At 44.4% G+C, this 12,857-nt stretch overlaps 1 protein-coding gene across 1 annotated transcript in view; it reads left to right on the top strand.

The window, feature by feature from the left end:
* Positions 1 to 11,966, top strand: part of LOC103190322 (mucin-6) — a 33,415-nt gene extending 21,449 nt beyond the window's left edge. The window contains exons 16-31 of the mRNA XM_007911058.2: positions 252 to 389; positions 1,176 to 1,334; positions 1,492 to 1,586; positions 1,719 to 1,851; positions 2,580 to 2,829; positions 3,790 to 3,842; positions 4,076 to 4,185; positions 4,283 to 4,434; positions 4,841 to 4,982; positions 5,083 to 5,196; positions 6,128 to 6,313; positions 6,476 to 6,715; positions 7,725 to 7,881; positions 8,149 to 8,292; positions 9,468 to 9,530; positions 11,564 to 11,966. Of these exons, the coding sequence (XP_007909249.1) occupies positions 252 to 389; positions 1,176 to 1,334; positions 1,492 to 1,586; positions 1,719 to 1,851; positions 2,580 to 2,829; positions 3,790 to 3,842; positions 4,076 to 4,185; positions 4,283 to 4,434; positions 4,841 to 4,982; positions 5,083 to 5,196; positions 6,128 to 6,313; positions 6,476 to 6,715; positions 7,725 to 7,881; positions 8,149 to 8,292; positions 9,468 to 9,530; positions 11,564 to 11,568 (2,141 nt within the window). The 3' untranslated portion in view covers positions 11,569 to 11,966. The remainder of the gene's footprint in view (positions 1 to 251; positions 390 to 1,175; positions 1,335 to 1,491; positions 1,587 to 1,718; positions 1,852 to 2,579; positions 2,830 to 3,789; positions 3,843 to 4,075; positions 4,186 to 4,282; positions 4,435 to 4,840; positions 4,983 to 5,082; positions 5,197 to 6,127; positions 6,314 to 6,475; positions 6,716 to 7,724; positions 7,882 to 8,148; positions 8,293 to 9,467; positions 9,531 to 11,563) is intronic.
* The last annotated feature ends 891 nt before the right edge of the window (positions 11,967 to 12,857 follow it).

Here is a 12,857-nt window from a genome sequence, read left to right as displayed (position 1 = left end):
AAAATCAGTTATTCACTTTATGGATGTTTGTAGGACATTGCTGTGTGCGGTTGTCTGCCACATTTGCTTACAGTCATTACAAAAGCCTATGAAGTGTCACAACATGACAGGTGCTGTATCAAATACAAGGATTATTATGACTGAATCCTTCACCGTCACCAAAGTCCGGTGTGACTTGCTGTATCATATCACATTGCTATAGTTTGATTACTGGATATCAAAACTCATTTTATTCTCTGCCTTTCTTTCAGGTGCCATCACAATCTACAGACAGTCTTCGATGTACATTCAATTAAGCACCTCTTATGGTCTGGAGATGCAGATCCAGATCCAGCCGGTGACTCAGGTGTACATCAATATTGACAGTTCCTTTTTTGGCACCACCTTTGGTAAGAGTTAAAATTTTGCTGACAAACACTAAAACAGCAATTTGAAACACTGCAATTACACAGAAATGTGTAACACCCAGACTCCCAGCAGCACGCACTTATGATCTGACCGTCTGTGACACCACAAACCAGTCTTTGACCCTCAATCTGAATCTGGCTCTGCAGGGCCAAGCGTCCCAAATTCTATCACTCTTTGGGGGAAGAAATTGCTCGTCATATCAACAAACCGCTTTGCCCTATTTAGTAGGACAGGGTTTCACAAATGTGAGTTGTAAATATATTGCAGCCTAAAGAGAAGGGAGGGATCCAGGGTTTATGTTGCTTTTAGTCGAGACAACATTTAGGACAAAGTTCAGGTTTGCACTCGAAGCCGGGAGAAAACTCATGTGGTGCATGTGTTCTTGTTCAGTAACACTTCACTGCAGTACCACAGGACTATTGTACAACAGCTAGTGCAAGGCTCACTTCCTGGGTGTGGGACATTGCTCTGTACAAATTGACTACCTGGTTCAGTTACAAAGTATATAGTCACTTCACTCTTCAGTAAATCCTGTGAAACGCTTCCAACGTGAAAGCCTCTGTATTAAATGTAAGGATTATTATAATGCTGGCATGTAGAAGTCAAACAATCTGCATCAGCAAAAAGTGTTCTTTAGAACTACAGCCTTGTGCTTAGGAACAGGGAAGTTGCAGACAGTATGTGATAGATTATGCTTTTTAAATGAACTTGGATTGTATTCAGATGTCACCACAGTATTATATTACACATGCCTGATTGTATCACAGGACTGTGTGGTAATTTTAATGGTGAGTCCAAGGATGATTTCATGAGCAGCACTGGAATCTTGGAACATACTCCTGCTCCTTTCGTGGATTCCTGGCATCTTGATCGACACTGTGCTCCTGTAATTGATACGCAACCATGCAAATCCAGCCTCTCCAACTGTAAGTGCCTAATCTGAGCATCACAACAACAACAACAAGATTACATTTGTATAGCGCCTTTCACATGGGGAGGACGTCCCAAGGCGCTGGGAGAATATTAATGGCATTTGGTAATACTATTACACTAACAGAATATTAATGGTATTTGATTGAACAGGGGGCTATCCACCGACCCTGTGTTACCTCCTGCTTGATACAACCAGCATATTTGGAAGGGGACATCATTTAGTAGATCCTTTGCCCTATGAAGAGGTAGGAGCAGTGCCTGGCTAACTTTCCACATCTTACCTGCACCATTATGTTTGGTTCAGTGGCTTTGAGCCCAGATATGTGTTTATGCAAACCTGATTCAGCTTCTTCTGAATTTTATTTTCTATTCTTCAGAAATGTAGATATGAAACATGTAACTATAAAACGAATCCAGACTTTCTGTGTTCAGCCCTCGGGTCGTACGCTCATGCTTGCGCCGCAAAGAAGCTGATCTTGACCAACTGGAGGAATAGTGCACGTCGCTGCAGTGAGTATACAGCAAACGATTCACAAGGTTACAAAAAGCATTCAATTATATCATCAAAGCACTCTGTGTACAAACTGCCTGCAATAAAAGTTCAGGAGGCCTCTGTACAGCATTCAGGAACCTGACCCGAAGTATGTGTTTTGCAGCGGAAACTAGAGAAAGTGGCACCAGTAAAATAGATACAAACAAAGTTTTATAAACTTCTTGTCCTGGCACTGTCCTTGGACCACATCACTAGTTACCCTAAGAGCAGGACACATAACCTGGGCAACTGTATGCTCATTAGGATCAGATTCAGGGAAATCCAGACCACCTGTGTGTTGGGGATAACATGGCTCATTTATGCATTTGACTGACTGGATCTCCTTGTATCTGTGTCCAGAACACTACAGCTAAAAGTTTGAAAATCAGAACAGGACAAGATTGCATGGTCTCTCACATTGTATGCAAGGTCTGCACAGGTTCCTTGTCCAGTGTCTGGGAAGAAATCACAGCCCAGTGATGGCTGCTGTTACCTTAGCAATTGGGAGTGCTTGATGATCCGTTTTTACTCAGTTTCCAGTCTTATGCACATCTTGAAAGTCTTATGCACATCTCTGAGCTCAGTTAGGTGCGTGCCTCTGTTCTAGGGGAAGTTCTAAATGCTCCAGTGTGTATAATAATACAATGCATTATAATTATAATAGTGACAATATGTGTAACCTACAGTAGTGGTTGTATTTTTACAGAAATCACATGTCCCGGGAAGCAGATTTTCAGTTACAACGCCAAGGCTTGTGAACGGACATGTATGTCACTGTCTGACAGGGATTTTGAATTTACTGCCACTGATGTTCCAGTGGAGGGCTGTGTATGCCCATTGGGCCTGTATCTGGACACTTATGGTAGATGTGTCAAAGCAACACAATGCTCCTGCATTCTGAGCAATGGTAAAGTGCTAGCACCAGGCAAGACAACAGTAATTAATGGTCAGAGTTGGTAAGTTGTGACTGCAGCCGCTTGATCTGCATACAAAGACTCTGAAATCAATATTATAAAGACATTAGATCTGTTTGTCAGCTTCACAGCTTGTTTACAGCTTCCCACTGTGCTTACTGTCTGTGTATTATGTAAGGTCTTTGCTGGTTTTGATCTTGCTTTACTGTTTGTGTTTGTTTGACTGACAGAGACTTGCAGTATTCGCAGTATTCGCAGCCCTTTAGAGAGGGGCGAAGTGCAAGCCGGTGCCTGTGTTTAAGAGGAAATGGGCACTAGACTATTGTCAGTGCAGTGGCACGTGCTCCTGATGTGAAAGGCGGTATACACATGAAAGTTGTTGTCATACACTTCATTATCCTTGTGAAATTGAGAACAGTGGGGAAAGGATGAACTGGGAAAACAGCAACAATAAGATTACATTTGTATAGCGCCTTTCACGTCGGGAGGACGTCCCAAGGCGCTGGACAGTGTACAGCATTTCAGACTGCTCAGCTGAGGGATATTTGATCCTGTCCCACTTAACCACTGGTAGTCCTGCCAGCAGATAATGCGCATCTTCTCAAGATAATGCAAGGGTTATTATCCTTGGAGCACAGGCTCCACACGTGTGACTTAAGCCACTTGCAGACAGTGCTCATTTAGAACACCCTAGATAGACATCACACACATCTTACATAGATTATTGGTAGAACAGATAAAAGCAAATAAAAGCAATCACGTGCAAAACCTAAATATAAGCTACACTTTGGCAAAGCAAGTTGTAATGTGAAAGATGTGACCGGACTTTGAGCTCATATCCTTGGCTGACACTCCAGTGCAATGCTGAGGAACCACTGCATTATCAGAGATGTTGTCTTTTGGATACAGGTGCTATATGAAATGAAATAATTATATGACTGGGTTTGGGTCGTTCCTACAGTACACAAATGGAATGTCATTCTGCCCTGTCTCTTTTCACAGCTGCTGCAGAGAAGGGAAAGTGAAGTGCTCTGGCCAGTTTACAGATTACAAAGGTCCTGTGAGATTCCTCGTATTAAATGTAAATGTGTACTTACATTTTAAATTGAACAGGTTTTATGTGCTTTGGGACATCCTTCCAACATGAAAGCCACTATGTAAATGTAAATTTGTATTTGTATGCTGTGAGATGTGATTTCAAACTGGTCTCCCTGCATCATTGGGCTTGGTTTAATTGATGTTGCCACACTCAGTGCTGGTAATAGGTAATATCTTTTTATCTTTTCAGGACTTTGCAATCCTCAAAAAGTTTACTTTAACTGTGCATATGGGGCTCAGGACCAGTTTGGTACCTCCTGCGCTCAGACCTGCCAAATGATTGCCATGAATGTTTCCTGTGTGAGTAACAAGTGCAGCTCTTTCTTCTCCCACAATAAAGGGCTTTTAATAATCATTTCAAATTTAATGTTCTATTCTCCCTTGCCTCAAAATGTAGACACCAACTGAGTGTGTGTCAGGCTGTATCTGTCTTGAAGGGACGGTTCTTGATGAAAATGACACATGTGTCCACCCCAACAATTGCTCCTGTAAATTCAGGTCTGAGATCTATAAGCGGGGAGAGAAAATGATCAAAGACTGTCAGAAATGGTAAGGAATTTAGACATTAACTTACTGCTATGAAAAATCATTCTAAAAAAACAAGCAACTTCACTCAGCTGTTGTGTACCGAATGGATCAGAGAATTCCAAATTGTTTAATTTCAATTCTCCTTCAGTTCATAAAATCCCACAATATAGAATGCATCTGCACACAATGAGCATCCCGGCTATGTGACTGCCTGTACTCAACAACAACAACTTGCATTCATATAGCGCCCTTCACTTGGGGTAGCGTCCTGGAGAGTTGTACTCACAGAGTGACCTGTTCCTCTCTGTGACTGTAGTTGTACTCACACAGTGACCTGTTCCTCTCTGTGACTGTAGCTGTACTCACACATTGACATGTTCCTCTCTGTGACTGTAATATACTCATGCAGTAATTTGTGCTGTTTTAGTGTCTGCCTGAGAGGTAAATGGAAATGTGAAGAGAAAGTGAGCTGTCCAGCGACATGCGCCATTCACGGCGATGGCCACCTTACCACCTTTGATGGCAAATCCTTTACGTTCGATGGTAATTGTGAATACACTTTAGTTCAGGTAAAAGCAGAAGAATTCATCATAACTTTTTTTAAATTGTAATAGTTTCTTAGTGTATAAATAATTTTTAACAAACATATTGAATGTGTTGGGACTGCAGGATTCCTGCTGTGCCAACAGCACCCGCCCCAGCTTCAAGGTTGTGACTGAGAATATGATTTGTAGCAGCAGATCGGGAGCAACTTGTTCCAGGGAGATAAAAATCTACATTGGGGTAAGGAGATAACAGCCTGTGTACCTCTCACTGGCTCTGTAAGTGATTGACAGTCACATATATTTATATGCCTAAGTATCTCCCTATCTCTGATCTGCTTGTACACTGCTTCCCGGCCTGCACCTTCTGCTCTGCTAATACAGGCCTGCGTGCATCTCCTGCACCCTCAGCACTACTATCGTAGGCTGACCATTCAGTCATTACACTCTGGAACACCCTACACCCTACCTCCATCTGCTTCCCCCATCTCTATCTATCTTTAAATTTCACTTTAAACCTACCTCTTTGACTGCTCCTCCCTCTTCTCCTTTGCTCGGTGTCCAATCCCACCAATGTAATGCACTCCAAGAAGGCTATCCTGCATGAAGGGTGTATGTATAATATATACTGTGTATATATAAATAATAAAATAATCTTGCATTTGATATAGCGCTTTTCATGTCTTCTAGATGTCTCAAAACCCTTCACAGAATATACTGTAAAGTGAATTGACTGCGGCAGCCAATTGCACACAGCAGTGTCCCACAAACAGTCGCGGATTGAAGTGACCAATGTATTATTTTTTTTCCTTGAGGGATTAGTATCAGCCGTGTGGAGTAAGGAAACTTGTCCAAGGTTTCACCCTGCTGGGAATCAAACCCAGGTCTCTCGCTTGTGAGGCGAGTGGGCATGCCACTGAGCTACAGGACTCCACAATATATATAGGGTGACCAAAAGTTGTGTTATCTACCTTATCTTAAAAAAAATTATTTAAGACCTATTAGACATCATCATCGTATCACACCTTTTTGGTCACCCTGTATATAAAATCAAGCTGTTCTATGATGGGACTGTGATGTAAGACCTGGGACACAGTATTTATACTTTTCTACGAACCTGGAATGAATGTGCTTCAAAATTTGAAAAGTAATGCCATGCTCTTGTCTGGTTGGATGTTCTGATACAAATGACAGATGGCACGTACAAAGTAACCCCTGAAACTCAGACAAACAGTTTTCACATATCCGTCAATCCTATGTATCTGTCTTTCGAAGCAACCATCTCTGGAAGTCATATCCTCAGCATCTTATGGAATAAGAACACAAATGCTTTTATCCAGATCACCCGACAGTCTCAGGTAACCCAACATCAGTCAGGTTATATTGAAGGACATGAATGTTTGTGACATAATTTCTTATCAATAGAGCAATTGATCTAATGCTGGAATCGCATTGTCTGGCTGTCGTGCTATTCAATCAAACAATATGCAGAAAAACTAAAACTTGCCATATGTTGTCAGCTTTCAGTTTGTGGTCTCTGTGGCAATTTCAATGGTGATATAAGAGATGATTTTTTAACTCGGAACATGTACATTGCTGCCGATCCACTAGAATTTGCAAACACTTGGAAGGAAGAGCCCACGTGTCAAGATGTGACTGTAATTATAGATCCATGTGATCTCAGTCCAGCTCGTTTGGCCTGGGCACAAAAGCAGTGTGCTGTGATTAACAGTGCCATCTTCAACTCGTGCCACAAGGTGGTGAGTATCTCCTATGCATGTTAAATATTGTGCACATCATTGAGTGACTGCAGGTGCTCGATGGTTGAGTTCTTTGCATGGTAAACCTGGTCAGCAGATACTCTAAACAATGCAGCACTTCCATGAATCCCATTCTCGCTGTAATATTCAGCTGGTCACGGAGCACAGGAATGCACAAGCTCCTCAGAACAATGGGTAGAAATTCAGCAGCAAAGTACAGAACAATGCAAAACCAGCAAACAGCAATTCATTATTTTCCTAAACCGATTGCACTCCAGGGTCCTACAGTCAACAGACAGGGGACAATTTCATCCCATTGCTCTAGCCTGGATTCAAACCCAGGTTGCCAAAGAGAAAGGGACGTATGTAACTCACTGAATCCCCCATCTGCTCATCAAACGTGCTCTAAACCCTGTGGTCCAAATGTTTGGAAAGAAATTCCATGATTGCTTTAATTACCCTAGTTTGGATAAATTGGTTCCACGCAACAACAACTTGCATTTATATAGCGCCCTTCACGTAGGTAGCGTCCCAGAGCGCTTGACAGTGGTGGAGTCTGACAATTAGCCAGGGGAAGACAGAGAGGGAGGAGACCGTAAGAATGATCAAAAAGGAAGGTCTTTAGCCAGGATTTGAAGTAGGGGAGGGAGAGGGCAAGGTGGAGGGATTGAGGGAGAGAGTTCCAGAGCTTTGAGGAGTTATCAACAGTGCTGTAGTTTATCACCCGCTGCAAGTTCTACAGGGGAATGGAGGTACCGGACGTCAGAGTACACAGTACAATGCGCTGATTGTACATCACGCTCACACCTAAACACCTGTAAACTTCAACACCATTGGCTAAAAATGTCAAACCTGGCAGTTTGGGACAATTGCTCAATTCAATCTTAGTTTTGAAGCTGCTTTTCCTTAAATCTTAAATAATAATAATAATAATAATAATCCTTGCATTTGATGTTACATTTGAGATGATTATATCATTTCAGTATCAGCTTCTGACTTTTTATTACAGGTTTTCCAACTTCCATATTATAAGAAGTGCATCCGAGATGCTTGTGGCTGTGAAGTATTTGGGGACTGTGACTGCCTGTGCGGAGCTGTGGCCGTTTACGCTAAAGCTTGCTTAGACAAAGGGATCTGTATCGACTGGAGAACCATCAGTTTTTGTCGTAAGTTCTCTTGCCAATTAACCCTTTAAAGGGAACGGTTTTACAATCAGGATTAAAAAGGCCCATTCACTGCAGGATACACAGTGATTAAATATTGGTGTGACAAATAGAAGATTTCTTTTTGAAGATATTAATGAACTAATTTATATTAGACAAAATTTGAGAAAAGACTTGTGTCTAACTTGTGTTACATTTTGAAATGAGTGACAGTATGGTGATTGGTGAGGGACAGTGTACCAGGCCTTAACCATGGTGAGTGTCTTGCAGCGATTTACTGTGAGTATTTCAACAACCACGACGACCATTATAATGACGAGTTCAGAGCTGTGCAGACTGGGAATTGCTCCTGGCATTATCAGCCTTGTATTTGTCCTGCCAACGTTTGGAGCTTCCCAAAGAGCAATATGGAAGGTAAGACGCTGGGGTCACCTCCCTCACCCAACCCCCCTCCACCATGCACACCTCACCCCCACACACACCTCACCCCCCCATTATACACCTCCTCCGCACAACATATACACACCTCACCACACACACTTCACCTCCAACACACCTCCTCCCCCATACACCCCCCCACCCCATACACACCTCCCCCCCCCACCCCCCACACACATACAATCTCCAGACACGCCACACACAATTCACCCCCCACACACCCCTCACCACCCGCCACACATACCTCACCCCACAAACACCTCCCCTGCGCCCCACGCACACCCCTCCCCTCCATTAATATACACACCCCCCCACACAGATCTCCCTCTGCCATACAAACCTCCCCCCACATAAACCCCTCACCCCCCACCATGCACACCTAACCCCCCCACACCTGTCACACCTCCCACACACCCTTCATCCCGCACACACATCCCACCACCCCCACACACATTACCAGCCCCCAAACACACATCCCACCAACCCCCCCAAACACATTACCAGCCCCCAAACACACATCCTACCCCTCCCACACACACTCCTCACCCCCTCACCCTCCCTGCACACACACCTCCCTCATACACACCTCCCCACCCCCTGCAACACATAGAACCCGCCCCATACACATACACCCCTTCCACACACACCTCCCCACCACACACACCGCACCCCACACCCCTCCCACACAATACCTCAACCCCCCACACCCCCACATGCACCACTCGTGCCACACACACCTCCCGCCCCACACACATTTCACCGCCCCCATAGACATCACCCCTCCACACAAACCTCACCCCCTCCCACAAACGCCTCTCAACCCCCCCACACACACCTCCCCCTCCCCCACACACATATACCCTTCCCCATGTACACCCGCTCCTGCACACATACACCTTTTATTCCCCCACAGACACTCCTCTCACCCCCCACACACATCTCACCCCCACACACATAAGCCTCTCATCCCCCTCTACACACTCCCCTCTCATACCCCCTCCACACACACAAACACACACACACTAATGCTGTCAAAATGTTTTTATCCCATTACTGAGAGCAGAATTTAATGTGTTTTTTGTGTGAGATTTTCTGTGTTTACTTACACATTGTGAACTATAACATAAGGAATCATTACATGTGATTCTCAGGTTGCTACAAATGCCCAGTGCATCAGTACTATGATGAAGAGCAGCAGTTATGTGTGGCCTGTGGTAAGTTCCATGGCTTTTAACTTCGGCTGCTGGAAAGCGGATTTTATGGTTTAATATTTAACTCTTAGATTAAAAACTAAACTAGTTCATCTGGTCCGTGTGGAGGGATAGGACCGACGTTCAACCTGTGTCTTCTGTTCTGATCATAGCTGAGCCATAGCAAGCAGCCTTCACACAGAGAGTGGTCCCTGGGGGAGAGTGGTCCCTGGGGGAGAGTGGTCCCTGGGGGAGAGTGGTCCCTGGGGGAGAGTGGTCCCTGGGGGAGAGTGGTCCCTGGGGGAGAGTGGTCCCTGGGGGAGAGTGGTCCTTGGGACATGCTATCCTGAACCTGATATACAATAGCAGTCGATGTCTTGGATCTGGTCACCCACACAACAACAATAATTGCACTTATATAGCGCTCTCCACGAAGGCCAGCATCTCAGAGCTTAGGTAGAGAGGTGTTTGTCTGAGGAGAGCACATACAAAATCCATGAAATCACCATTACTTAGATTTAAAAATAAGCTGACCTAACTTTCAGTTTCGTAAACTGATTCACCAACGAAGAATTTAATAACTATTTCTTACACCGAAAATGGTATATTTCTGCTTAGCGCACAAGTGTGAGATTCTACCTTCAAAATCCTTCTCCCTGATGGCTAAATGCATTGCGTTATAAAGACCAGCAAAGTGCTAGGTTTCATCCCTGGCTTGTGTGGGATTAACTGATTCCAGTGGGATTTCTATACTTGGCTTCCCTGGGTGAGGGAAAGAAATAAATCTCATCATTCCAAGAATCATCGTTACATAACAACAAAATTACATCCTAAAGCGCCTTTCATGTCAGGTGCTGAACCGTCAGGGATCAGGACCCGAGCGTTGGGGGTGGGGGTCAGCATTGGGATGAGGGAGGGCAGGGGGGGTAGTAGAGTGGCTGAAGCCACGGTGAAAAAGGAGGGTCTTGAGTCGTGCCTTGAAGGAGCCAAGAGAGGCAGCGAACCGAAGGAAGGGATTGTGGGATGAAATTTCAAAGAGTGGGGGCAGAGAGGCTGAAAGCCCGGCCCCGATGGTGGGTCGGGCGGGAGACCTGGAGCAGGCCGGAGCCTGCTGAACGGAGGGAGTGGACAGGTTGATAGGGGGTCGGCAGGTCAGAGAGGTAGGAGGGGGCAAGGCCATGGAGGATCTTGAACGTGAGGACGAGAATTTTGAATTCTATCCCCTGAGGGATGGGGAGCCAATGGAGTTGGGCGAGGGTGGGGGTGATGGGGTCACAGAGCCCTGGTGTGGGAGAGAACATGAGCTGCAGAGTTCTGGATGATCTGCAGCTTGTGGAGGGAAGAGTTGGGGAGGCCAACAAGGAAGGGGTTTCCATAGTTGAGCCTTGAAGTGACGAATGAGTGTATGAAGTTTCAGCGGCCTGAGGGGTGAGGCAGTGGTAGAGTCGGACAATGTTGCAGAGGTGGGGGAAGGCAGAACGGATCAAGGCATAGATGTGGAGGAGAAAGAACAGTTGAGGGTTGAGGAACAAGATATCTAGGTTCCTGACTGGCTTGGTGAGATGGAGTGTGCATCCATGGATGCTGACGCTGCCAGTGCCTGAAGTGTGGAGGTGTTGGCACGAGCCAATCAGGAGAGTCTCGATCTTGCTGACATTCAGCTGTAGAAAGTTGGCTCTCATCCAGGATTTCATTTCTGACAACAACAGCTTGCATTTATATATTGCCCTCCATGCAAGGTAGCATCTCAGAGCGCTTAGAATGTGCTGCAGATAACAGCAGAATCTTCCCATTCTTGGGAAGAGACTTAGGAAGCACGTGGAGCCTTAACCCCAGCAAAGGTGAGCTTCTTCAGGAGAGAGGAGGAATGGAATCAGCTTGGGCTTTGGAGGAAGAATGTATACAATAACAACAACAACGTTATGCTTATAAATGAAATCTCGAACAATAAGCGTGTCCACTGTGTGTGTGCATTGAGTTAGATTGTGGGTGTAGAGTGCATGCTGGGCTAGGTTGACCAAAGTGTTGTGTAACACACGTTCCTTTTTTCCTTTCAGAATAAAGGTCAATTATGGGCTTAATACTTTCCAGAATGTAGCATGGGAATAAGAACTGGGAAGAGATGCTTCTGAAGATGACTAATTAGTTTACTTTCCAGCCAACACAAGAACACAGACCAAGAACCAATCAGCCTTTCTTCAGTAAAACAGGCCGGCATCAGAATCAGATTGTCTGCTGATCTCACTCATTTGCATTTGTACTTGGTCACTGAGCGCTTAGACATTCTCAGTTTAATTCACCTGAATCTGAGTTCTATTCATTGTAAATTTACACAATACATCTGCCCTCATCCCAGTTTACACTGTCCTCCCTCCCTCCATGGTTGAAGCTGCATTTTCCTATCTGTAGAGATTTGGTACTGACTGGAGAAGGGTGTTAGAATAAATCAGATACTCAAAACTGTCTCATCTGGTGTATTATTCACAGTAACATGTCTCTGGTAGAGTAAGGAGAAGATCAAATCAACATAATGTCTGAATTCTGTGTTTACCGACAGTCGGGTAGCAACCGAGGAAAACACATTGTGCATCCTATAAGGTGAGAGTTCCCTCTTTTCGACACAGGGTGCAAAGCACTTTAAACAAAGAGAGTTTATACAGATTAGAAAGAAAAGGAATTCTGGATGGTCTGGTATGTGGTGTGTAACACAGTGCGGTGTGTCTCTTCCTCTCTGTTTGCTGAATGGGATCATGTTAATGAGCTTTGCTGTACTAACAATCATGAGTGTAGTGTCTCAAATATGAATGAGAGAATGGAAAGGAACTCCGAGTGAAGAAGCTTTTTGTTGCTTGTTGAAGAAATGAACATTTGGCTGGGGCCAGGATGAAGAAAGAGCTGAAGCTGATCACAAATGCGATCAAAGTAAAATAGAAAATGATTCAACAAGAAGTGTTGCTGATAGCAAGCAATGATTGATTGGTCTCTGAACTTTTACTGTCCACACAACAGAGGTGAGTGAGTGACATCCAAAAACCCAGTCAAGCTTGTTTGGACAAAGGCATTCTGGAAAAAAAAAGTTGGAAAATCTCCAAGAAAATCAGGAAGAATGACCCGAACATCTCAACTCCAAATAAAGAGCAACTTAGGTTCACTAGCTCAGCTATCACTTGCATCTGATCTCCTGGGCACCCCACCACCCAGGTCATGTACCCAATAACACACAGTCTCTTATATAATATGTACAAGAAGCTTCCAGTGACACACAATGTCTTATGTAATAAACTACAATAGATTACAATATATGCAGGAGGGCTCTAACCAATAATGTTACATAACATACAAAGGAGATTA

The sequence above is a fragment of the Callorhinchus milii genome, unplaced genomic scaffold (genome assembly GCF_018977255.1).
Source record: "Callorhinchus milii isolate IMCB2004 unplaced genomic scaffold, IMCB_Cmil_1.0 Scaffold17, whole genome shotgun sequence".
Taxonomy (NCBI): domain Eukaryota; kingdom Metazoa; phylum Chordata; class Chondrichthyes; order Chimaeriformes; family Callorhinchidae; genus Callorhinchus; species Callorhinchus milii.
The sequence above is the reverse complement of the archived record's forward strand: the minus strand, read 5'-3'. Positions and strand labels throughout refer to the sequence as shown.